General features: G+C 42.5%; 1 protein-coding gene across 2 annotated transcripts; it reads left to right on the plus strand.

Annotated features, from left to right (window-relative positions):
- Positions 1-315: 315 nt before the first annotated feature.
- On the plus strand, positions 316-24,795 carry cox18 (cytochrome c oxidase assembly factor COX18). Of its 2 annotated transcripts, XM_080185346.1 has the most exons (7): positions 316-376; positions 3,141-3,603; positions 12,572-12,672; positions 14,658-14,824; positions 17,042-17,160; positions 20,270-20,377; positions 22,090-24,795. In XM_080185346.1, exons 2-7 carry the CDS (start codon positions 3,160-3,162, stop codon positions 22,261-22,263), a joined length of 1,113 nt encoding a protein of 370 aa, XP_080041472.1. In that variant the 5' UTR covers positions 316-376; positions 3,141-3,159; the 3' UTR covers positions 22,264-24,795. The 2 variants fall into 2 exon arrangements, with proteins under 2 accessions (XP_080041472.1, XP_080041471.1); XM_080185345.1 differs by lacking the exon at positions 316-376 and having other exon boundaries at positions 3,109-3,603.
- Positions 24,796-25,795: the final 1,000 nt, after the last annotated feature.

A 25,795-nucleotide genomic window follows, 5' to 3' on the forward strand; every position in this document is an offset into this window, starting at 1 on the left:
GAAGGCCTCGACAGCGCCCGTGGACACCGCGGGCTCCCTCTCCAGGGACACCCGGCCGCGAACGTAGCTGCGGTAGAGGGGCGGGTACACTCTGGGGTTACATCACTCAGGCATCACATTGGATCATTCTGAGGTCACACGGGATCACTCATAGGTCACACTAGCATCAGTCTGTCACACGAAGATCACTCTGGGATCAGACCCCATTCGCTACGGAAAAGCGGTGATGTAATGACGTCGGTAGGTGCAAATGATGTCAGCACGTCTAGCGCGCAGGGGGTGGGCGCAGAAACCCCGGAGCCGGGTGGTGGTGAATGTTGGGGAGGGGCCTGTTTGTTGGCTGGGCAGTGACTGGGCCCGGGGTTAGCGAGCGAAGGTAATCCGGCTGCAGAGCGGAGTCCCGAATCTTTAAACCCGGGAGGAGGGGGGAGGACTCGGCAAACCGGGGAGCGGGATTGACTGCTTGTGGTAGTGAAGAAGGAACTCTGGGGAGGAGGGGGGAGGCTCGTCCCAGGACTGGAAAGGGGATGTGGGACCTGTGTTCAGGAGAGATGATATTTCAGGGGGGCGTGTGGTGTCTGGGAACCGTCAGGTTAGGGTGGGGTTAGTGTAGTTTGCGGAAGACTGGTTTAGTTTCTGATATCACCATCAGTGATCAATAGGATTACATTGGATTTTCCAGATGAACCTTTTATCATAGAATCCGTGCAGTGCAGAGAGAGGCCATTTGGCCCATTGAGTCCCCACTGACAACAATCTCACCCAGGCCCTATCCCTGTAACCCCATGTATTTACCCTGCTAATTCCCCTGAAACTAAGGGGTAATTTAGCACAGCCGATCATACTTTTGGACTTTGGGAAGAAACTGGAGAAAACCTCCACACACATGGGGATAACATGCAAACTCCACAGACAGTTACCCAAGGCTGGAATCAAATCTGGGACCCTGATGCTGTGAGGCAGCAGTGCTAACCACTGTGCTGTCGTGCTGCTAGTGGGCTTTGCAATTCCAGGCCAATAATTCAAAGGGTCACTTTTGGGTTAAGGGACCTTTGACATTTCCTTGCCTGCCCTTTCAGTTATGGATTTTTTCCTTTATTTTTGCCATGGTGGCACAGTGGTTACCACTGCTGTCTCTCAGTGTTAGGGACCTTGTTTGATTCCAGGCCTTGGGTCACTGTGTGGAGTTTGCACATTCTCCCTGTGTTTGCAAGGGTTTCCTTTGGGTGCTTTGGTTTCTTCTCACAGTCCAAAGATGTGCAGATTAGGTGTATTAGCCATGCTAAATTGCCCCTTAGTGACAGGAGACTAGTTAGGGTAAATGCCTGGGGTTATGGAGATGGGGCTTGGATGGGATTGTGGTAGGTGCAAACTCGATGGGCCAATCCTGTAGGATCCTATGATTCTAGGAGCCCTGGCATTGCAGTATAATTACCCACCAGGACAAATCAATGAATGTGGAAATATGAGTAAGCTTGTCAGCCTCTTGAGTTTGTTGTACTGCTCAGTTTATAGATATTCTACCTCGGTTCCACTTGGTTGACCTTTGCATCAAACTCATTGAAATTTCAATTAATCCAGTATCCACAAATGTTTGAAATGAGTTTCAGAACCTTTTGGATGAAACTGAGCTTCTTGATTTCACTCCTAAAATGGCCGAGCCCTAATTTTCAGATTCTGCTCCTCTTGTTTTGGCTGATATTTATTAACCATGCATGGTATTGTTATCATATTAGTGGAAGGTAGCCTTGGAAGTTGCAACTAGGAAATGAGAATATCCAGATGATGTAAGACCAAGATCCATTTAGTTTGCCTTCTGCCATCTTAGTTGTCATTCTATGCAGTGATATCTAATCATATGAATTAGAAGCAGCAGTAGGCACTTGGACCTTCAAGGCTGCCCCACTATTGAATAAGATCATGCCTGAATTGCCTGTAACCTCAACACCACATTCCTACCTACCACTGGTAATCTTTTGCCCCTTTGCTGACCAAGAATCTATTTAGCTCTGCCTGAAAAATATTCAAAGCATCTCCTTTCCCTACCTATTGAGGAAGAGGATTCCAAAGTATCATGACCCTCTTGAGAGGAAAAACTTTTCATTTGTCTTAATTAGGTTACCCTTTGTTTTTGGACAGCGACCCCTCATTCTAGATTCTCCCACTGGAGGAAACATTCTTTCCCATCCACCCCATCATCTTCCCAGAATCACATATGAAATCAAGTTGCCGCTTGCTCTTCTGAGCTGAAGTGGACAGAAGCCTAGCCAATAAATCATGGCTGTCAATCTCGATCAACTAATTGACAAGAGATCCAAACGTGACGCAGGGAAAACCCTCGAGGTGGAGAGCTTTAGGTCCATGTGACCTATTCTCCTCAAGCATGAGACACCTCATCAGCATAGAATTCAGGAGAAACCTCTTTAGCCAGAGAGTGAGTGGAATGTGGAATTTGCTAGCACAGAAAGCAGCTAAAGTAAATAACATGAATTAATTTAAGGGGAAACTCAATAAATACATGAGGAAGAAAGGGATAGAAGAATAGTTGATGGTGTAAGATGAGTGTCTGACTGCGGAACCTCCCCTGGAAGCCCATTAAGAAGTCAGATAGTGTTTACTCCCATGAAGTTACCCCACCTGCTGCTGGATGAATAGCAACAGTGGTGGGATGTGGGCATTAATTTCCTATTTAAGAGCCTCAATTGACTTAGTAGGAGGACATCCATAGACCTTCCTGCGTTGGACTTAATTAGGGCACAGGTGGAAGGCAGTGGGGTACCCACCTGCCACCCTTTCGTCCATTAAATGTGACCTACTGCTAAACTCTCCACAGAAGAGGGCCTTAAAATTTGCTCAGTCTTCCCATAAAATTAAACTAGGATACAGCATTTGTGATATACATCTTTCTATAGAATTAATTGTGGGTTATCAGTTTGGACATGAAGTTCCGTCTTTCAGAATAATGATGGGATTTAAATTTGAATTTTCAATTCTTGACATGGCAAATGGTGTTGGGATGCTAGTTTAAAAATGCACCCCTTCACATTAGGAATAATTGTTCCTGTCCAAGCCATTGAGTGCAAGATTGAAGTGTGAGTCGTTCTGCTAATGAATATTGTGCTCATCTCTTTCTCGTTCAGCCTTTCCAGATTTCTCAAAATGATGTGCCGCCAGGCATTGAAATTGAAGACTTTGGCACGTGTTGGAGCGTGTGTGTTGAAGCGATGCTTATCAGAGAGAACTCGAAGATTATCATGTTCAGTTGCTCCTGGAATCATCCAACAAGGCCGATGTAATAGGCTGTTGCCCTCATTGTTTGCTGTGACTGTGGGAAATGAAGTGTTTCAAAGCCCCACAGTTTGTCACAGAAGGACGATGTCATTGGCTTCATGCTTGTCTGCTCCAGCAGTTTCAACTGCTCACCCTGGTTGGTACGAGAGTTTTGCAGACTCAGTGCCTGTTCATCTAACACAGGACCTTCTGACAAGCGTGCAGCAGGCCACAGGATTGCCATGGTGGGTTAGCATAGTTTGCACCACTATGACCTTACGAGCTACTGTGACACTCCCGTTAGCTGTTTACCAGATGTACATTATTGCCAAGGTGAGTGGGGCGCTGCATGCCTTCGTTCAATCAGGGATCATTGGTAACTTCAAAAAGACGTATTGGTCTGGGTATACCCAGTGGTCATTATGCTTAGCACTGGATCACTGGCAGAGACCCAGCGGACCAGTAAATGCTTGCTACTAGGTTTAATAACTTCCAATTAGGTGATCAAATGGTAAGATTGGCGAAGACTTTGTTCTTGTGCATCAGAATGGTTCCATTTAAAAAAAAACAATTTTCCCCTAGTTTTCATTCCTTACAATCTGTCTTCTAAAGTGACCAACTATTATTGGGCTATGAACATGTAAAATAGGAGCAGAAGTCAGCCATTCAGCTCCTCAAGCCACCTCCTAGCCATTCAATAACACTATGACTGATCTGTTTGTGTTTAAAATTCCAAATTCCCATCTACCCCAATAATGCTAGATTCTTGATAGGCAAGGGAATTTATCTACCTCTGCTTCAAAAATATTCAGAGACCCTGCCTCCACTGCCTTTTGAGACAGAGATGTCCAAAGTTGCATAACGCTAAGAGAAAAGGAATTCTCCTCTCTACAAGGGCAACCTCAAATTTTAAGCAGTGCTCCCATTCTTGATTCACCCACAGGAGGAAACATCCTTTCCATGTCCACCTTGTATCGTTCAGGGTCTTGTATTTTAATTTAGTGAGATGTTGCTGTTTGCCAAAATAAACATTCTTTATAATGATAAAGTTCCAACATCCAATCGCTGCCAATAGCATATGCAGGTGTTCAGGCACATGGTTTTCTGATCACTTAATAGGGATGAGAAATTCCTGTCCTTTGATGGAATTCCAAGTTCTGAATAATGGAATTCTACCTTTAATTAGTTTTAACCTTTACCTCCCCTAGGCCATCGCTGCCCCCAGTGCTGCGAAAGTCAGGAGAACAGACTCTCAAAGCCCGGAAAATCTCTGTCAACAGCGAGGCCAGGAGCAGGCTTATAGTGGGTTTCCACTCATCTGATTCTGCTGCTAGCCGTTCTGTGAAGTTGTGGGGTCGTTCTTTCGGGTCGAACCAAGTAAACAAACTCAAATTACATCCGGTCAGAGAAAAAGGGGGCGGCTCCCCAAAAGGTGGGGGAACGGCCCGAACAGAAACAAAAAGTACAAAGGAAACTTAAGACATGTCAAATCAAAATGTGATTGTCAGGGTCTATAAGGCACCTCAGCCCCTGCGGTGTCCAACGGGCACGGAAGTGAAGTTGTGGGGTCAGGCTGGTAGAGTAGCAGAGCTGAGATTTGGAACGTATGGCTGGGGTAGGGAAGCAGTGGAGACTGGTCTCCGATCCATTCAAAGTCCAGGATGGGGTAGGAAGAGAGTGGGAGCAGTGGAGCCCAAGCCTGATGCAGGAGACTTTTTTATTTGTATATTCTACAAGCAGTGCTTGTAGAGAATTTAAATGAAGATGTGTTGAAGTTAGAAATTCTCAAAGTTAGGTAGATTCAGTACTGTATTTAGTTAGTGATTCAAGTCAGAAGAGAATGAGATGCTGAAAACTTGTGCATTAAAAGAGAAAATATGAAGGTTGATGACTTCCCATCTCCAGCAAAGAAAGGAACGACAGGATTCTTTGCATTAAAAAAGCTCACAGGACACATTTTTTTGTTTAGTGAGATTTTATACTGTTATTAGCTTTAAAATATTAAATGTTGCAATACCTGCCCTTGGAAAAAAAACCTCAATATTAAGAATCTTTCTTAAATCACAAAACCATAAGATAGAGGAGCAGAATTAGGCCATTCGGCCCATTGAGTCTGCCCTGCCATTCAGTCATGGCTGATAAGTTTCTCAACCCCTTTCTCCTGCTTTTCCCCCATAACCTTTTGACTTCCTTATCAATCAAGAACCTATCAATCTATGTCTTAATTACACTCAGTAATCTGGCCTCCACATCCTTCTGTGGCAATGAATTCCATAAATTCACCACCCTCTGGCTGAAGAAATTCTTCAGTTCTAAAGGATTGCCCCTTTACTCTGAGGCTGTGCCCTTGGATCCTAGTCTTTCCTATTAGTGGAAAAATCTTCCCCACGTCCACTCTCTTTCATTATTCTGTAAGTTTCTGTGAGATTCTCCCTCATTCTTCTAAACTCCATCACGTACAGACCCAGAGTCCTTAGATTTTCCACATATATTAAGCTTTTCATTCCCTGAATCATTCTTGTGAACCTTTTCTGGACACTCTTCAAGGCCAGCACGTCCTTCCATAGATACCGGGCCAAAATTGATCACAGTGTTCTAAATGTGGTCTCACCAGAGCCTTCTAAAGCCTCAGCAGTACATCCCTGAAATGAATGCTAATGTTACAATTGCTTTCCAAATTACCAAGTTAACCTGCGAGTTAACCTTGAGAATCCTGAACTAGAACTCAAGTCCCTTTGCGCTTCCGATTTCTGAATTCTCTCCCCATTTTAGAAAATAGTCAACACCTCTTCTTCCTACCAATGTGCATAACTTTCCCACGTTGTATTCCATCTGGCACTCCTTTGCCTACTCTAATATACTGTCCAAGTCCTTCTGCAGTCTCTCCGCTTCTTCAATACGACCTCCTTCGGCCTATCTTTGTATCATAAAAGCACACAGTTAATGTGTAGTGTTATTCATCAACCAAAGTCCTTTTAGGAATAGAGTAAGGATAACCTTGTTTAGATCGATTCGCAGCCAAATTAATTTGATGAGTTCTTCATTGAACTAAGCCTGAACGAGGGTTTGTAGGATGAAACTGACATTGACGTGTTTTGACAGTACAACCAGCCAGCCAGTGGAGTGCAGCAAAGCCTCTCTTTCGGCTGATTATAGTGAATCAGCACCAATTTTCATTCATGGTGGCCTGGCCATGGAGGCTGGTGGTGCCTCAGAGTGGCTTTGTTTTGCTGTAAGATTGTTGGAAAGACCAGGTTGCTGAATGAGCCATTTGAGGGGGTCGTGTGTGAGAGTTTGTAGTCGTGAAAGGAGGGCTGATTGTTGTATCTGGGGATTTGGTAGAGAGCATAGGGGTTTTACTCCTTGACTTGGGAATATGGAAGGCTTTGTTGAAACCCGCACGAGTAACACAAGGCCTTGTTTAACGTTGCCCCATTTAATGTTTTGCTTTAAAATTGGTAAGTTAATGGGGCCTGTGATCTTGTTGGCTTTGCAAAATTATTATATGACATTTCCCATGTGACTCAATTGCCGCCATTTTGGAGCAGTTTGTCTTCTAGCTATAGCATCTCCAGTTGGCACCCCACCCCTCTTGTTGCTTGCTCCTTCTGTATTCCAAACCAAATCTGGAGCACTGATGTTGTGGAAGTACAAGTCCCCCAGGTGCAGATGTGCTGGGGCTGCTACAATCCATGTCTATTTTTACATACTTGCTACTCTTCTCCTGAACCCTCACTCTCAGTATCTTGACCTAGTGTGTGTAGCATGACTGTTACCTGCTACTTGAAGAGGCATTCGTGCCACATAAATGCCACTAACTACATATGAAATAATATTTTTATAAAGTACTTGAAAACACATTTTGATGTTTATATATTTTCTGTTGTGAACTTTAATTATATGCTGAATGTTATTATTTTGCTTTAAGGCCCCCAAGTAATGACCTGGAGGTGGGGCGGCTAATGTTTCGCCGCTGTTTAAAAAGGGTAGCAGGCAAAAGGCAGGGAATTATAGGCCGGTTAGTTTAATGTCTGCTGTAGGAAAAATGCTTGAATCCGTCATCAAAGAGGAAATAGCAAGGCATCTGGAGAAGAATTGTTTGATAGAGCAGATGCAGCATGGATTTGTTAAGGGGAAGTCGTGTCTGACGAATTTATTGGAAATCTATGAGGATGTGTCTAGTGCGGTGGATGGAGGGGAACCAGTGGATGTGGTGTTTCTCAACTTTCAGAAGGCGTTTGATAAGGTGCCGCACAAAAGGTTGTTACAGAAGGTTAGGGGGCATGGAGTTGGGGGTAAGGTGTTAGCGTGGATAGGGGATTGGCTGTCAAATAGGCAGAGAGTGGGTGTCAATGGGTGCTATTTGGATTGGCGGTTGGTGACTAGTGGAGTGCCCCAGGGATCGGTGCTGGGGTCTCAGCTATTTACCATTTATATAGATGATCTGGAGGAGGGAGCCGAGTGTAAGGTGTCGAAATTTGCTGATGTCACAAAGATAAGTGGAACAGCAAATTGTGTGGAGGGTGTAGAAAGTCTGCAGAGGGATCTAGATAGGCTGAGCGAGTGGGCGAGGACCTGGCAGATGGAATACAATGTTGGCAAGTGTGAAGTTATCCACTTTGGTAGGAATAATAGTAGGAAGGACTACTACTTACAGGGCGAAAAGCTGCAGCATGCTCCGGTGCAGAGGGACCTGGGGGTCCTTGTGCATGAGTTGCAAAAACCCAGCCTGCAGGTGCAGCAGGTGGTCAGGAAGGCAAATGGGCTGCTGGCCTTCATAGCGAGGGGGATTGAATATAAAAGTAGGGAGGACTTGCTGTAACTGTACAAGGCACTGGTGAGGCCGCAGCTAGAGTACTGTGTGCAGTTTTGGTCGTCGCACTTGCGCAAGGATATTTTGGCCTTGGAGGGAGTGCAGAGGAGGTTCACTAGGCTGCTACCGGAGTTGAGGGGGTTGAGCTATGAAGAGAGGCTGAATAGACTGGCTTTGTACTCGTTAGAGTTTAGAAGGATGAGGGGGGATCTTATTGAGACGTATAAGATGATGAAAGGGATGGATAGGGTAGAGGTGGAGAGGTCCTTCCTGCTCAGAAAGGACAGCAGGACTAGAGGGCATACCCTCAAGATAAGGAGGGGGGACAGTTTAGAACAGAGTTGAGGAGGAACTTCTTCACTCAAAGGGTGGTGAATCTCTGGAATTCTCTGCCCGTTGAAGTGGTGGAGACTACCTTGCTAAATATATTTAAGACGCGGGTAGATAGGTTTTTGGTAGGCAAGGGGATTAAGGGTTATGGGGAGAAAGCGGGAAAGTGAAACTGAGCCACTTCAGATCAGCAATGATCTTATTGAATGGCGGGGCAGGCTCGAAGGGCTAGATGGCTTACTCCTCCTCCTATTTCTTATGTTCTTATGTTTGCTGGCATCTGTGCTCGTGTTAATTTTCAAGAGTTGTATATATTTGTTTGTGGGATGTGGCCATCGCTGGCAAGGCCAGCACTTGTTGCCCAACCCTAATTGCTCTTTGAAAGTCAGTGGTGAGTTAAAATGGGGGCATATTAGAAAATAGCTTCCAAAGCACTGCCTTAGTCCTTTGCTTTGCTTCACATGTACATAATCCAGCAAGGTCATCCTCTGTGGCTGCTTTAGACTTCATCCTGTATTACATGCACTAACTGCATTAAATGCTTAAGTGCAGAAGACATCTTGTTGATTTGATATGAGCGCATTGGTTCATGGCCTTGACAAAGGAAAAACTAATGTCTCCACCCACTTGAAAACTATGAAGTTATGTAGAAGAATTTGCATTCACTATAGTTTGTACATGTTTCCTTGTCACAAAAAGGTTTTCAGATCTTTTTTGTTCTGGCATTAATTTTCAGACTTTATCTTCAGCTGCTCTTGTTCCTACATTTAAGTAACGTGTACAGTGCAGGCCTACATTTTCAATATACGTTTCTTCTAGGCGAGACATCACAACTGCAGTGTGAAGTCAAAAAGCTATCTTTAACGTGTAAATCTAGTGAGTGACTATCAACAGACTACTGAACTGTACTTCACCTGAATCTCTCCTAACCTGAACTGCATCTTCTAACAGGGGTAGGTTGATGGCCACTAGCAATAGAAACTTGAAAGGTTTCTTTTTCCCTAACCCAGAGGTACGGAAGCCAACTTTAGGAGTCCTACCATTCCAGCATTATTAATTAATTTCTCTTGGTGTTAATACACTTTGTGGGTTAAGTAACCACTACCAGCCAGCACCTAGCGTTTATTGACTCTACATTTACTGGCTTTTAATTGGTTCATGGGGCAGGGTCAACATTTATTGCTCATCCCAACATTTATTGAGCAGGTGTGGTGGGTCACCTTTCTTGAGCAATCTACGTGGTGTAGGTACATCCACAGTATTATTAGGGAGGGAGTTCTAGAATTTGAACAAATGATGAAGGAATGGTGATGTATTTCCAAGTCAGGAGGTTGTGTGACTCGGAGGAGACCTTCAGGTGGTGGCCCCAAAGCCTATTGCCTTGTACTCTGGGTGGTGGAGGTCATGGGTTTGGAAGATACTTTTTGAAGAATCATTGATAAGTTGCTGCAGTGCATTTTACACATTACAAGTACTGCATCAGTGGTGGAGGGGTTGACTGCTTTGCCCTGGGTAATGTTGAGCTTGCACTCATTTAGACAAAAGGGAAGTATTCCATCATGCACTTGATTTATGTCTTGTTGCGATGGAAAGGTTTTGGTGAGTCAGGAGGTGACCCAGTTGCCGTAAAGTACCCAACCACTCTCTTATTTTTCAAACTACAGCAAGTTGAGTAAGATAAATGGTAATCTCCAGGATATTGGTGCGAAATTCAATGATGTTGCATGTCAAAGACAAGTAGCTGGATTCTGTCTCGTTGGAGATGGCCATTACTTGGCACTGATATGGTGCAAGTGCTGCTTATTGCTTAACCGAAGCCTGAATGTTGTCCAGGTCTTTGCTGCATGTGGCCAGAGACTGGTTTAGTATCTGAGGAATGCTCACTTCTTTTATTCCATTTGAGTTAGGAAATGTCTTGTGTTGAAATGACATGTGATCAATACATGTGCTTTTTAACAAAGCATTGCCTAAATGTAAATTAGCCTGCCTAAATATGAAATAATATTAATCAGCCCACCTTATGTAAGAATGCACATGAGGGAAAAAAGTTATGAGGTCCAATTGACTGATCCCAAAGTTGAAGAAATATAATACCAATATCATGTCTTTCCTTGAGTTAGTGTGTGAAGACTTAACAGTCTTCATGGAAGAAAATTCCATATCCGTGCCAGATTTCCCCCATCTACTACGCCCCAGCCATCAGACTGTTTGTAGACTCTGTGCCATTTGATCTTATTCTGAGATACAGATCCTATAGCCTTTTCATCACAGACTATGTACTTCCATCTCAGTAACATCGCTGATCTCAAGATCTGACTGTTCCAATGCTGTCCAGTTCTGTGAGCTTCATCTCAGTTGAAGTTCTGCTGCCTAAATCCTAACCTGATCTTCAGCTTGCTCCCCTGTCTATAGACACACACACACACACACACACACACACACACACACACACCCACCCCACCCCCCTCCCCGGCCAATCCACTCTTACAATGATCCTTAGTCTCCAAGTACCTCCAGTTTAAGATTCTTGTTCTCCTTCTGTTCAAATTCTTTTAAGGCCTTGCCCCTTCCAATCTTAGTAATCTGTAACTCTGCTCTCTGTGCCAAACTCTCTCCTCTGACTCCTCATTTAATGAATCCTGCCTCCCTTCAACAACAAAATAGAAAATACTGGAAAACCTCAGCAGGTCTGACAGCACCTCTGGGGAGAAATGTGGAGTTGCCAGTATTGGACTGGAGTAGGCACAGTAAGTAGTCTCACAACACCAGATTAAAGTCACCTGATAATGAGGCAATGCACTGAAAGCTCGTGCTATCAAATAAACCTGTTGGACTTTAACCTGGTGTTGTGGGAGAGAATAGAGCTAATGTTTCGAGTGGTGGCGGCAGCGGAGGAGGAGATGGAGGCGGAATGGGACAAAGGGAATGTAAATGAGGATACAGAAGGCTGTGAAGGTGCTGAAAGTGTCCATTAAGTGATCAGAACAGAGGTACGGATAGCTACGGGACTGCCTGGGGATTATGGCAGATGACTTCCTTCATCCTATTATCGGCAGCAGTTTTTCCAGCTACTTAAGCCCCCATTCTCTATTAAGAACAAATAATTTAGTAACTATGCTAAATGCCTTCAAGTCACACTCTCTCCTACATTTGACGTTGGACATTAGACAAATGATCCCACAATTAGCGTAGAAGATGAGTCTAGAGAGGTGGTGAACTGAGAGCTGGATGTCATCATATGTGTACGGTAGATGACCATATGTCTGCGAATGTTGTTACAAGGGGGAGAGGAAGAGGACACAGTGGCTAGACATGGGTAAATCACTGGGGGATTCTGGAGGAGATGTATATGAAGTAGGAAGAGAAATCATTGCTGGAGATGCTCTGACTTTGATCTAACTAACACAATTTGCTTCCTGTTCATTCTTTAGATAAGAGTTGGCAATTGTCTATGTATTAAAAATAAAAAATGCTGGAATCGCTGCAGCTGGCGAGAGCGTCTGTGAGAATTAATCTTTCAGCTTTTGACCTTTCATCGGAACTGGGAAAAGTTAAAAATGCAGTAGGTTTATGTGTTGATGAAATGGGAGAAGTGAATAAAGAACAAAAAGGAAGGTCTTGTGATAGGGCAGAAAACTGGAGACATTAAATACCAAAAGAATTGGAGGGGCAGAGTCAATGAAAATAGTCATGGAACAAGTAAAGAAACAAAGGATGGGCCATGAGCTGCAACATTAACTGTTTCTCTTTCCACAGATGCTGCCTGACCTGCTGAATGTTTCCAATATTTTCTGTTTTTATTTCAGATTAACAGCTTATGCAGTATTTGGTTTTTGGATTAGTGAATCTATATGATGATGTACGGTGTGACCGTAAATACTTGATCCTGTCCTCAGCGCACATTCCGGTAGAAGTGGGAGTGATCAAAAGCTGCAGTTTATGTTCCAGTCTCCCAAGCTTTGGTACATGACAACCACTTGCCATATCACTAAGTGTGATCCTGCTGTGAACTGCTATTTGAAGAGAAGCTTCTTGAGCTATATCTTTATAATGGGAAAGCATGTGTGTATATTGAAGATGTGAAGTAGAACAATTAATTGGAAATGCAGTTCCTTTTGCTGTGTGTTTTCTAAGCTGAGTTTCATTCTCATTAGCTAGGTTGAAAATTTACAGCCGGAGATCGCAGAATTAGCCAAGCGACTGCGTCATGAAGTATCTGTCTGTGCGAAGCAGGTTGGATGGTCTGAAAAGGTGGCACGGTACGTGTACCTGTATTTTCTTTCAAAAGCATGAAAAGGTATGTGGTTAATTGGATGATTGCCTTGGAACAAACCATGATTGTCAAGGGGAGCAGTGAGAGTGAGACGAGTCTGATATTTTTGTTATTGTGAAACCAAGGTGAAGGGGCAAGACTCATAGTATAGAGCACACAAAGATTGAAAGAGTAGGAGGGGAGATGGAATAAATTAAGGAGTTGTGATCTGGACATGACAAGTAAAGGTTTAAAATAGTGTGCATTTTTGCAAGAAAGAAGGACTGGACAAATCATGTACCATATTCAGTATTGGCGGGGAACTTGACGCAATTTTACAATAGGGGATGCATAAGAGCATATGGTATGACCTATTTGCTGCTCAGGAAAAACAAGAGAGGAACACGTGTTGGACTGGAGTTGGGTTGAGGAAGGGACTCTGGGCTGTGTTTGAGGTGTAGAATTTTCTGTTATGATGGGTTTTCTTTGCCATAGTGAGCTCCTGTGAAAGGGTAATCTGAGCTAAACTTGTTTGAGAAACAAATGTCTTGTGCAGATGCTGGAAACTTGTCTGGATTACTACCAGCCAGGAAAGGTTGCATACTGTTATGTTGTAAACAATGACTTCTGCTATTTGCAGCCTTAAAATCAGGACTGCAGTTGATTTGAAATTCAACTTGTATTTATTTATACAATATCTTTTGTTGTAATGAATATCCCAAGATTAGATAGACTAGATGGCATGGATGCTAAGCTTGGGAAAGAGATAAATAGCAGTAGTGATAAAAAATATTTAATTGAAGATACGGGGCTGTTCATGGCAGGATGGGGGGAACTGACAGCATTGGAAATCTGGCACCCGGAGACTCGTGGAGACCGTTGCGCACAGTGGGAAGCCCACAAACAGTCTCCGCTTGAATCTCTGGAGAATTGCCCCCATGGATTCTGAAGTGATTTCTAAAAGAGAAGAAAGAAGTTTAAGGAGGGACTTCCTTAACCTCCTGGGCTCCATTAATGATGGATGGGAGCGGGAGGATACACAGTAGACCAGTGTCAGAGAAACTAAGTACTAGAGTAGGGGAAGTGGAGTTTGGGATATAAGGGTGGAGACAGATATGGAGCAAGGGTGTGGAGGAATTTGAGGAAGTATTTTAAATTTAAGGCATCAGATCGGGACCCAATGTTAGAAAGCTTGTTTGTTGGTATGAAGACTGGAAGTTTTGAGCGAGGGGATGGGGAGAAGGGCTGGATGTTGGTTGTGTCCGTGTGGAAGCTGACTCTTGTTTCTTTAGGTGATGTTGCCAAGGAGCAACATTTAAATGAAGAAGAGTAGAAGTCACAATTAGGCTCTTGGAACTCATGAGATCATGCTGTTGGAGGAGGATGATTAACCATTTCTGCAGCTGTGTAATTGTGTAGGAGTGGAGCCTTGCATTGCAAAGGCAGTCTTTTAGAGTTGGAGAACAGGAGAGAAGAGGATGGTGTGGTCAGCCATACTGAATGCCTTAGAGGTTAAGGAATGATTTAGCAGCATGGTCATAATGAGCTTTGAAGTTGCTTGTAACTGGATAAAGCAGGATTTAGTTTCTGAAAGATGTGGAAACCACAAATGATGGATTTGAATAGAAGAACCTGTAAAGTTTCAGTATAAATGCAGAAGTTCATTGAATAAATCGTCTTGCCCATATGCTGAAAGAAAATTAGTTTATATGCTTGTGTTGTCATGAGCTTTGATTTTCCCCAATCCAGTTTGAGTCATTAATTCTGTGCATCACATGACTGATGTACACTGCTAAACAATTATAATTCTAAAATGTTACAACTGATTCCAACCAATTGTACTAGCTTTGAACTGATCAGCATAACAAGATAAAATAAACTCTTAAATAATCTCCTCTTGTCTGACACTTAAGTTAAATCTCTGTGCATGGGTGTTTACCAGATGTTTTTTTACTTATGATGTTTAAATCCATTATTTTGTCTTGGGGTCAGTTTTCACTTTAGGAAGAATCTGAAAAGGATTGTCTCTGAGCTCTACGTACGTGACAACTGTCATCCTTTCAAAGCCAGTCTGCTTATCTGGGTCCAGCTGCCATTATGGATTTTTATCTCTATTGCCTTGCGGAATCTGAGCCTAGCAGCATCTGATACTGCAGCAGGTACTTTGCGTTACCAGCATGCACAGGTCTACAGTATTTATTTTGCCTGGTGCCAAATTGCCTTGGAAAAGTGCAGCAAGATGTCATTAGGCAATGGTTACTTAAAATGAAAGATAATGAAAATAAAAAATTGGGAGAATCTCAGAGAAAAATGGTAGGCAATTAAAGTCTTAAATAGCTGAATTAGGATTGAACTCTCTCAATTTTCACATATCTGCATTGGGTATTTTCTTGGCTTCAATCTCATCAGTCATATCCACCCTTTGATCTTAAATTCCTTTCGATATTTGGATGTTATATTGTGACCACAGGCCCATAACAGAACTCTTTTAGCCTATACCTGGAGTATTGTGTGCAGTTTTGGTGTCCTTATCTGAGGAAAATGTTCTTTCTTTGCAGGGAGTGCAGTGAAGGTTTACCAGGCTGATTCCTGGGATGGGAGGATTGTCATATGAGGAGATACTAAGTTGGTTAGGATTATTGATATTCATTGGAGTTTAGAAGTGACGGGGAGTTCTTATAGAACCTTAAAATTCTAACAGGATCAGACAGGGTAGATTCAGAAAGAATGTTTCCGATGGTGGGGGTTCCAGAACTAGGGGTCATCGTTTGAGAATAAAGGGTAGACCTATTAGGACTGAGCTGAAGAAAAATTTCTTCAACCAGAGAATGGTAAATCTGTGGCATTCTCTGCCTCAAAAAGTAGTTGAAGCCAAAAGAAGGAACCAGCTATACCTCTTGGGGCTAAAGGGATCAGGGGATATGGGGGGAAAGTGGGTTCAGGATATTGAATTTGATGATCAATTATGATCATGAATATTGAAACAGGCTTAAGGCTGAATGGCCTTGTGCTTCTGTTTTTGATATTTCTATCTTGACTGCTGCAATCTTGCAAGTGTCATCACATCTGCATCCCTGACTTTTCAGGAAGGTGAACTGAAATGAATATTTTTTATTCTTTCATGGGATGTGAGTTAGGCCAGCATTTGTTGCCAATCCCTAATTGCCCTTGAAAAGATGGCTGTGAACCACCATCTTAAACTGCTGTTGTCCGTTTGGTGTTGGTGCATTTACAGTGCTATTAGGGAGAGACAAAGGTGAGGTTAATCACTTTAGTGGAGGAACAGATGTGCAGTTTTTTTTTAAATGGTGAGAGGTTCAAAAGTGTAGATGTGCAAAGAGACGTGGGGTGCCCTCGTCGATAAGTCACTGAAGGCCAACGTGCAGGTGCAGCAGTTAATTAAGAAGGCTAATGATATGTTGGTTTTTATCACAAGAGGATTTGAGTACAGGAGTATTAAAGTCTTGCTTCAATAATATAGAACTTTGGTTAGACCACACCTGGACTAGTGTGTGCAGTTTTGGTCCCCTTACTTTAGGAAGGATATTATTGTTACAGAGGGAGTGCAACAAAAGTTCACCAAATTAATTCCTGGAATGGCGGGACTGTTCTGTGAAGGGACATGAGGGAACCAGGCCTGTACTCGGGTTTCAAAGAGTGAGAGATGATCTCATTGAAATCTACAAAACACTTAAGGAAATAGACAGAATAGACACAGGTAAGATGTTTCTTCTAGTGGGGAATTCTCAAACCAGGGACACAATTTCAAAGTAAGTAGGAGGTCATTTAGGACTGAGATGAGACAAATTTTCTTTACTCAGAGGGTTGTGAATTCTCTATTCTAGAGGGCTGTGGAATCTCAGTTATTGAGTAATTTAGAGTAGAGATGGACAAATTTTATAAATGCCACTGCTAGAAAGAGGTATGAGGAATTGTGGGGAAAAAGGCATTTGGGTGTATGATCAATCATGATCTTACTGATGGGCTGAACAGCCTACTCCTGTTCCTACAGTTGCCTTTTGTTTGGTTCCTCAGTGCATTTATCCCTTATCTTTATCCTTCATTACCATTATGCTTCTGTCTCACATCCTGTAGGAAATGAGAGGGTTGATGAGAGATGGATGAGCGTGTGTGGCAAACATTGCTGAGGGTGGTGACTGAGGTATTGTGACTGGGTGGGTTAGCAATGGAGGACATAGCATGAATGTGATAAGGGAGGGTTGTAGTGGATAATGGGTTGTTTACAAGTTTGTGGAGATGCTCTCTGAATAGAGGATTATTGCAGTGGATAGTTGATAGTTGGAGGGTTTTGAATTTGGTGATGTTGATGAGGCAGTTGGAGGCACAAAAACTAATGATCCTATTTTTTGTTATAGCACCTGCTGTTCAGGACCTAACAATGGGAGGAGTACTCTGGTTTCCTGACCTGACTTTACCTGATTCCACCTGGATTCTGCCCATCTCATTAGGACTTGTAAACCTTTTAATAGTTGAGGTAAGGAGATTATTTTGAGGACTCATGCTCACTATGAAAGAGAATGTTTTCATTTAAGTGGCTCCCATTTAAGTCAGTGATTTTTGTTTCTGTACGTTGTACGTTAGAGAACAGTAGATTTTGGCTCTTACCTTGTAACAATCACATCAATATTATGATTCCAATTAGTGCTGTCTTCTGTATTGCATACTATATTATGGAATGATGGGACACGGATCCATGGCAATAATTCCTTCAAGTATTAATCAAGATAGTTGATGATTGCTAGTGGATGTCAAACACTTTCACAAAGGAATAAGAAACTGAAATAATAGTAGTGTTTTAGTAAGTCTTCCAAATAGTACTTTTGCTGGGAGAAAGAGAAGGAACTGTTCATCTCATCCCTGTCGCCAGAAGGACTGTGAATTAAGCTCCAGACCAGTTGGTCTTCGGGGATATTGGTAAATTGCAAATGATCTGTAGCTCACACTATAAATGGTGCTGGATTACATAATCTGTTACTGGCTTCAGTATTAAGTCAGTTAGTAGGGGAGCACACGTTGCAGTTGTAACACATGCAAAAAATGTTAATGTAGCCTTTTGCATCCTTGAAGATTCCATGTGACATACTTCCATTTTAAGAAAAATAAGTCTTCAAACTGGCTGGTGAGCTGGTTGTGGGAAGTGAGCCACGTTTGAATTTTTATTTTAACAATTGTAGTGTCTGCAGTGATACATCTGTACTCATCTGGATGTCAGAAGAAAGCAATTGTATTATTTAATAAACCAACCTGAATACCTTATTTTGTGCATCATATGTGGATTTATTTATTTGAATTCGAGCTCAGACTGTGTCTTCTAATCAGGTAATCAAAAATGACAACAGAGAGATTTTAGAGTAAATAAGAAATTGTTTTCCATGCTAGGAGAGAACAAGATGACGCAAATGCAAGACAATTGACAAAAGAACGAGGGGGAAGATAAGAATTGTTTTTTTTTTCACAGTGAATTATCATACAAACATAGGAAATGGGAGCAGAATTACTATTCGGCCTTTCAAACCTGCTCCACAATTTGATAAGACCATGACTGGTGTGTTGTGTTTCAATTTCTACATTTCTATCTACCCCCGATAACCTGATGATCTGCAATACATTGCTTGAAAAGGTGGCTGCATGTAGAGCCATAATCATTCCCAACCAAAACAGATATGATTGGGTACTTTCTCTGCCAATCGCGCATGAAGACTATAACGCTAGAAGTGACTGACTTTATTCACACGTACTGATTTTGCTGAATTAACAATCCTGCTTTTATTGGAAGATAGTGCTGTTGTTTCAGTCATGAGAACTTTTGAAATAGATTAAGGACTCTTTTTTTCTGTAGTAAATAAACTTAGTTTGCTATGAATTTGATCATAAATACACTACCAACTCATTAGATGTGCTGCTGTCAGTAAATGCTGAAAAAGATGGAAGCAAATTAAGTAGGGAATGTATTTTATGCTGAAAAGGAAACATTTGCAGACTATGGGGAAAGACCAGGAGATTTGACCTCCTGTGCCATATGACTCAATGAGCTCGTTTCCTCTATTTGAAAGTATAGCAGTGATCAGATTGATTTTCTGGTTTATATTGCTAATGGTTATACCAATATGAATAATAGTGGCTTCCTGTAATTGGGGACATTATGGATATGTACTTACAGGATGCATTTGCTGGCAAATTTGTGAATTGAATGAATTCTAAGGTAGCCTCAAGACTCATTTATGTTAGCTTGTCTGGTCATATTGCCAATCCGCTTGCATTGTTAACTATAGCATTGCAAAGGCTGGACATGATAACTGTGGACTCGTGTCACTCACTGCACTATTTTGAAGAAAAATAATGGCATATCCCAGATGCTATGGAAGACATTTATCCCTCAATCAACTGCTGCCTGACAGTGCCAGGGACCCAGGTTTGATTCCAGCCTTGGATGACAGTCTGTATGGAATTCTCCCTGAGTCTGCGTGGGTTTCCTCCAGGTGCTCTGGTTTCCTCCCACGGTCCAAAGTTGTGCAGGTTAGGTGGATTGGCCATGCTAAATTGCCTCTTAGTGTAGGTTAGGGGGATTAGCAAGGTAAATATGTGGGGTTTTGAGATGGGCTTGGGTAAAATGCTCTTTTGGAGAGTCGGTGCAGACTCGATGGGCTGAATGACCACCTTCTGTGCAGTAGGGATTCTATGATTCAGAGGTGCTACAGAGCATCCAGGGAGCTACCAATGACCAGAAATTTAACTGGAATGGCATGAGTACTGTGGCTACCAGGACTCAACACCGTCAAGGACAAAGCAATTTGTTTGACCTGCACCCATCTATAATTTTAAACAGACCACTCCTTCTGCCACCAGTGCACAGTGGCAACAGTGAATGCCACCTACGCTGCAGCGACTGATCAAGGCTCCTTTAACAGCACCTTCCAAACCCATGAGCTCTACTGCCTTGAAGGACATGGGCAGCAGATGAATGGGAGCACCACCTGCAAGTTCCCTTCCAAACCACACAACATTCCAAATTGGAAATTATCATCATTTCTTCATTTTTGCTAGTTCATGGTCCTGAGACTGCCTTTTTAACAACAGCTTGGGTATACCTATGCAGCATAGTTTGCAGTGGTTCATGAGGGCAGCTCACTGCTCAAGGGCAATTAGGGATGAGCAACAAATGCTGGCCTTGTCAGTGGCACTCATATCCCACGAATGAATAAAGATAATAGATTTCATTAGTGGAATTCAGTCACGAGTTTCCAATAATGGCTGTGTTCTTAAGTCAGTTGCAGATTTGTTCTCCCAAAAGATAATGGCATAGTATCCCTTCTTAGTCTGGAGTTTGCGAAAGGACTGTAATGAAGCTGTTAAATTTTCAATATTTGTCATTAGATACTATAAAATATTCTTCAGTGAACAGATCATCTGCCTAGGCCTTGATGAACTGAGTCAGGCTGATATTTTGCTGTAATGTGAAATGGTTCTAAAGTTGGAATGTCTGTCTAAGTAACTGGGTGGATAAATAAAATCTCACTTTCCTGACTGCCGTACTTGACTCCTCTGCTTCAAATGCTATTTTTGTTCCTGTTGTTCAAATATAGATTTTTGCTCTCCGGAGAATCGAACTGTCAAAATTTCAGAAATACATCACTTATGTGATCCGTGGAATTTCAGTGCTCATGGTTCCGATTGCTGCAACAGTGCCCTCAGTAAGTCTTTTGCTGACATGCTTGCCCTGTGATAATGGGGAATAGGCCTTGCTGCTCATTTGAACTGTGTAGAATCTATCAGGCTGTCATCTTTCTCTTGCTGCTGCTATAAAGCGTCTTCATTTAAAATGATTTCTGTAGCTGTATTACCATTCTCAAACACTGCTACTTGCATTGTATTGCTCTGAGTTGCAAACCAAGGAAATGGTGTGCCCAGCAGCAAGTTGCCTTATTCTTTGCTTTTCTCCATGTGAACCTCTCATCTAACCCACTCCCAATTGCTTCTTTTTACTTTTGAGTACATCTCTCAGTTCGAAGTAAAATTTATTGATTCCTCTAACAATGATTTGTGTCAGTTTAAACATCCTTTTGTGCACATTGTTTTGACCCTTTCTTAGTAGTTTTAGTGATTGTGCTTTTCCATTACTGTTTCCTATGATGTAAAGAAAGTAATTTATTTTTGTTTGCTTTATCATAACTCATGTTTGGTCATTTATTTAGCATCTTATCTCTGCCAAAGCCACCCTTACTCTTTATTACTGTAAACTCTCCCCACTTACTGCCTCGTGACACCCTATAGGCACTGCAATGTTTCAGTTTTTTTCATGGGTGTCTGCTAGTTTAACCACTGAGTTAAACACACAATCACAAACACATTCCTTATTAGTGTCACAAGTCGGCTTACATTAACACTGCAATGAAGTTACTGTGAAAATCCCCTAGTTCTCTAGTGGCAACTTCAGGTACATCGAGGGGGGATTTAGCATGGCCAATATACCAAACCAGCACATCTTTCAAACTGTCAGAAGAAACTGGAGCACCTGGAGGAAATCCATGCAGACACAGGGAGAACATGCAGACTCCACCCAGACAGTGACCCAAATTGGGCATCAAACTTTGGTTCCTGACGCTGAGAGGCAGCAGCGCTAACCACTGTGCCACCGTGCTGCTCAACAGAAGTCACGCGACATTGATTGCCAGGAAGCCAGCTAACTCCATCCTTCATATCTCCCACCATGAACCTTATAGTTATGCCCTCTAGTTAACAGCTACATCCACCTGAGGAAATAGACTGGACGTGCAGAGACTATCTATCCTCCTCATCATCTTATAAACCTCTAAGTCACCTCTGATCCTCCTCCGCTCCCTCAACCTTTCCTCGTAAGACTTAGCCCCCCAAACTAGGCATCATCCTGGCAAATCTCCTCTGCACTCTCTCCAAAGCTTCCACATCTTTCTTTTAGTGAGGTGACCAGATCTGCTCACAATATTCCAAATGTGGAGTCACCAAGGTCTGGTATAGTTGCAGCACAACCCCATGGCTCTTAAACTCCAACCCCCTGTTAATTAATGCTTACACACTATAAGCAGCCTTCACGGCTCTATCCACTTGAGTGGCAGTCTTCAGAGATCTGTGAATATGAACCCCAAGATATCTCTGTTCTCCACATTCCTCAGAACCCTGCCGTTGACTCTGTAATCCGCATTCAAGTTTGTCTTAACAAATGAAAGGTGTGCTCCATTCTTCCCGATTAAACAGAATAATACCTTTTGCATGAATCTTTGAGGATTAGATTCTTGTACCACCTTATCTTGAAGTACCTTCCTTGTTTTATGTGGGGGCGAGATTCTGTTTGTGTAGTGTGGTGAGTGTATATACAGCAATGTGGGTTGGATAAGCTTGATCAGTACGTATTTTGTTTCTATTCCAGTCTCTGGCTCTCTATTGGCTGACCTCTAGCTGTGTGGGTCTTGGACAGAATTTGCTGCTGCGATCCCCTAGCCTTCGTACTCTCTGCCGCATTCCCAAGATGAAGTCAGATTCAGAGACTCCTTTCAGAGACTTGTCCGTGGGATTAATTGCAAAATATTTTCCTAGGAAATGATCAGCTATGCACTGTGCATGTGTAATGTATGCTGTAACTACGCGGGCTACGCCAGTGTCTGTTGCAGTTCATTCTTATCAACTGAAATGAATCAAACATGCCCAGCAGACACAAGCACGCAACCTCTATTAAAGAGACCATAGTCTGCTGGTCATTGTGAGGGACTTTAATGGTTATGGATGTTAGTTTTCTCCCTCATCCAGATTATTGTTGATTAAAGGAGATTACTCTCGGTAAACGCGCACTATTGTAATTGGGAGACGACGGCACTCAACTAATAATCATAAGAACATAACAAGAAATAGGAGCAGGAGTAGGCCATCTAGCCCTTCGAGCCTGCCCCGCCATTCAATAAGATCATGGCTGATCTGTCGCTGCTCAGTTCCACTTTCCCGCTTTCTCCCCATAACCCTTAATCCCCTCTCTTATCAAAAGCCCATCAACCCGCGTCTTAAAAATATTTAGCGAGGCAGCCTCCACCACTTCAACGGGCTAGGCTAAGACTGTGGGGATGTGAGTTCAAATTCCTCTAATGCAGCATTAATAAACCTGAAATTGAAAACTCATCCCTATAATGGGGATCGTTAAAACATTGTTATTAAAAACTCACCTAGTTCACGAAGGTCCTTCTAGTAAAGAAACCTATCATACTTACCTAGTCTGGACTACATATGACTGCAGATCCACAGCGATGTGGTGGATTCTTAATTGCTTGTGCAATGTCTTTGATTTGATTTATTATTGTCACACGTATTAACATACAGTGAAAAGTATTGTTTCTTTTACACTATACAGACAAAACATACCATTCATAGCGAAGGAAACGAGTGCAGAATGTAGTGTTACAGCCATAGCTAGGGTGTTGAGAAAGATCAACTTAATTCAAGGTAAGTCCATTCCAAAAGTCTGACAGCAGCAGGGAAGAAGCTGTTCTTGAGTTGGTTGGTATGTGACCTCAGACTTTTATGCCTTTTTCCTGATGGAAGAAGGTGGGGAGAGAATGTCCGGGCTGCGTGGGGTACTTAATTATGCTGGCTGCTTTGCTGAGGCAGCAGGAAGTGTAGACAAGAGTTAGTGGATGGGAGGCTGGTTTGCGTGATGGATTGGGCTACATTCACGACTTCTTATAGTTTCTTGCGGTCTTGGGCAGAGCAGGAGCCAAAACCAAACTGATACAACCAGAAAGAATGCTTTCTATGGTACATCTGTAAAACTTGGTGAGAGTCATAGTTGACATGCCAAATTTCCTTAGTCTTCTGAGAAAGTAGAGGTTTTGGTGGACTTTCTTAATTATAGTGTCAGCATAGGGGGACCAGGACAGGTTGTTGGTGACCTGGATACCTAAAAACTTGAAGCTCTTGATCCTTTCTACTTCTTCCCCTTTGATGTAGACAGAGGCATGTTCTCCCTTATGCTTCCTGAAGTTGATGACAATATCCTTCGTTTTGTTGACATTGAGGGACAGATTATTGTTGCCTCACCAGATTCTCTGTGTCTCATTCCTGTGCTCTGTCTCGTCATTTTTGAGATCTGACCCACCACGGTGGTATCATCAGCAAACTTAAAAATTGAGTTGGAGGGGAAATTTGGCCACACAGTGATAGGTATATGAGGAGTATAATAGGGGTCTGGGAACACAGCCTTGTGGGGCACCAATGTTGAGGATGATTGTGGATGAGGTGTCCTAGCAAGTCCTGCGGTTCAAGGGCAATTAGGGATGGGTAACAAAAGGTGGCCTTGTTTCCAGGCATTTACATTTGTTGATAATTTTCTTGAAAAGTAAGAGCTCTCCTAGCTTGATTTGTTTCCTTTTTTTTCATGCCTTTGAAATAGAACCTTGTTTACAGCTTCCAAGTGGTTGCCTGAGATTGGATCAATGGTGCTGTGATTTGCTATTTCATGTAGGTTAACCAACTCTTCCTCTTTGTTATGTTCATCATCGCGTTACTCTACTGGATTGTGAATTTAAATTTTAACCCTATCAGAATTGGTACCATGCTTTGGTATTAAAATCTAAAGTACAAGATTTCAAAAACAATACAGCCTTTACAATTGTTTGATTATTTGAACATTACGTCAGAAATGTTCAGAATTGGTAAAGAATGATCTCTTCAATTTGTACATCAAAGTGTTTGATATCAAAGGTTTTGAAGTGGAGCTACCTGAGACTGCAACATTTTCAGTGCACTATGCCCTTTTCTACTACAGGCTTGATTCAAATGTTCTCCAGACTTGAGATGAAAGGCTCCTCCACTTGACATGCTTTATGTTTGTTCATATAATTCTTCATATGGAATTTGGGCATTGGAAAACCAAATCCTGATGGAGAGGTACTTTCACCACCAAACTGCTCGGTTCAACGTTTATGCATCTCCGACTAAATTTGTGGAAAATTCCGGAGCCTCCGTTAATGGGGCCAGTGTTTAGAAACATGCTTGAGGCTGTAGCCCTAAATGGGAGTTGTGCTTAGGAATACTGTTAAGTCCAGGTATGTGTTATACCGTTAGAATATTAACACCTTACTGTTGACCATTTCATTCAGTCTTGTGCCTTTGTTTTCCTGTCATCTTACATTGATGATGCTCTTAAAAGCCAAAGCTGCATGCAGACTGCAGCACACAAGTCAATTTCTTGTGGAAGCCATGAGAGCTTCTAGCTTACTGATGCTTTGCTTTCATAACAGTTCATTATTCTAGTCAATCCTTTATTATTCCCTCCCTATAGTTGATGCATTCCACACTGTAATCTTTCCTTGGTCTGCAGATTTTAAAATGTATCAGATGGAGACATCTGCAAAACTGGTTTGTAAACTGGGCAATGGATAAGGGAGAGCCCTTCTACCCTTTGCTTCAGACTGTCTTACTGAAAGTTAAATTCAGGATTCAATAGTAAGGAGCTCTGCAGACAAATGGCCATTAATATGCTCAGCTTACCAATTGACAAGTGTCTGAGCCTAAAACCGGCAGTTATTATTTTTAAATAACTGTGGTAAAATAGTACTGTCAAGTTTGGATTCCTGACTTGCTTGTCAGCCAAGTCTGGAACTGATCCCAGCTAGTTTGGAAAGCAGAAATTATCGGTTAAATTCATCAATTGTTCTCATCTGAGCAGGTCTCACTCAAAGGGTTCCTGAGAAATCAATGAGTGGAGTTCTTATTCACTGATCTAGGCTCCACTGGAAACACAAATGAATTTGCCTTTTGGTCTGTTTTTGAGTGGCGCTATGGTTAGCACTGTTGTCTCTCAGTGCCAGGGGCCCAGGTTCAATTCTGATCTCGCGTCACTATCTGTGTGGAGTTTGCACTTTCTCCCCATGTCTGCGTAGGTTTCCCCCAAGTACTCTGACTTCCTCCCGCAGTCCAAAGATGTGCAGGTTTGGTTGAATGGCCTTGCTAAATTGACCCTAGTGTCAGGACTAGCAGGGTAAATATGTGGGGTTACAGGAATAGGGCCTGAGTGGGTTTGTGGTTGGTGCAGACTCGATGGACCAAATGTCCTCCTGCACTGTATGGATTCTATGATGGGAGGTCAG

This window comes from Carcharhinus amblyrhynchos, chromosome 3 (assembly GCF_965287045.1).
Source record: "Carcharhinus amblyrhynchos chromosome 3, sCarAmb.v2.hapA, whole genome shotgun sequence".
In the NCBI taxonomy this organism is placed as follows: domain Eukaryota; kingdom Metazoa; phylum Chordata; class Chondrichthyes; order Carcharhiniformes; family Carcharhinidae; genus Carcharhinus; species Carcharhinus amblyrhynchos.

Coding starts and splice junctions, on each gene's coding strand:
- cox18 (XM_080185345.1), top strand. CDS start 3,109: ATGAATATTGTGCTCATCTCTTTCTCGTTCAGCCTTTCCAGATTTCTC. Junction 14,825..17,041: donor AGCATCTGATACTGCAGCAG/GTACTTTGCGTT, acceptor TTTTTGTTATAG/CACCTGCTGTTCAGGACCTA. Junction 20,378..22,089: donor TTGCTGCAACAGTGCCCTCA/GTAAGTCTTTTG, acceptor TTTCTATTCCAG/TCTCTGGCTCTCTATTGGCT.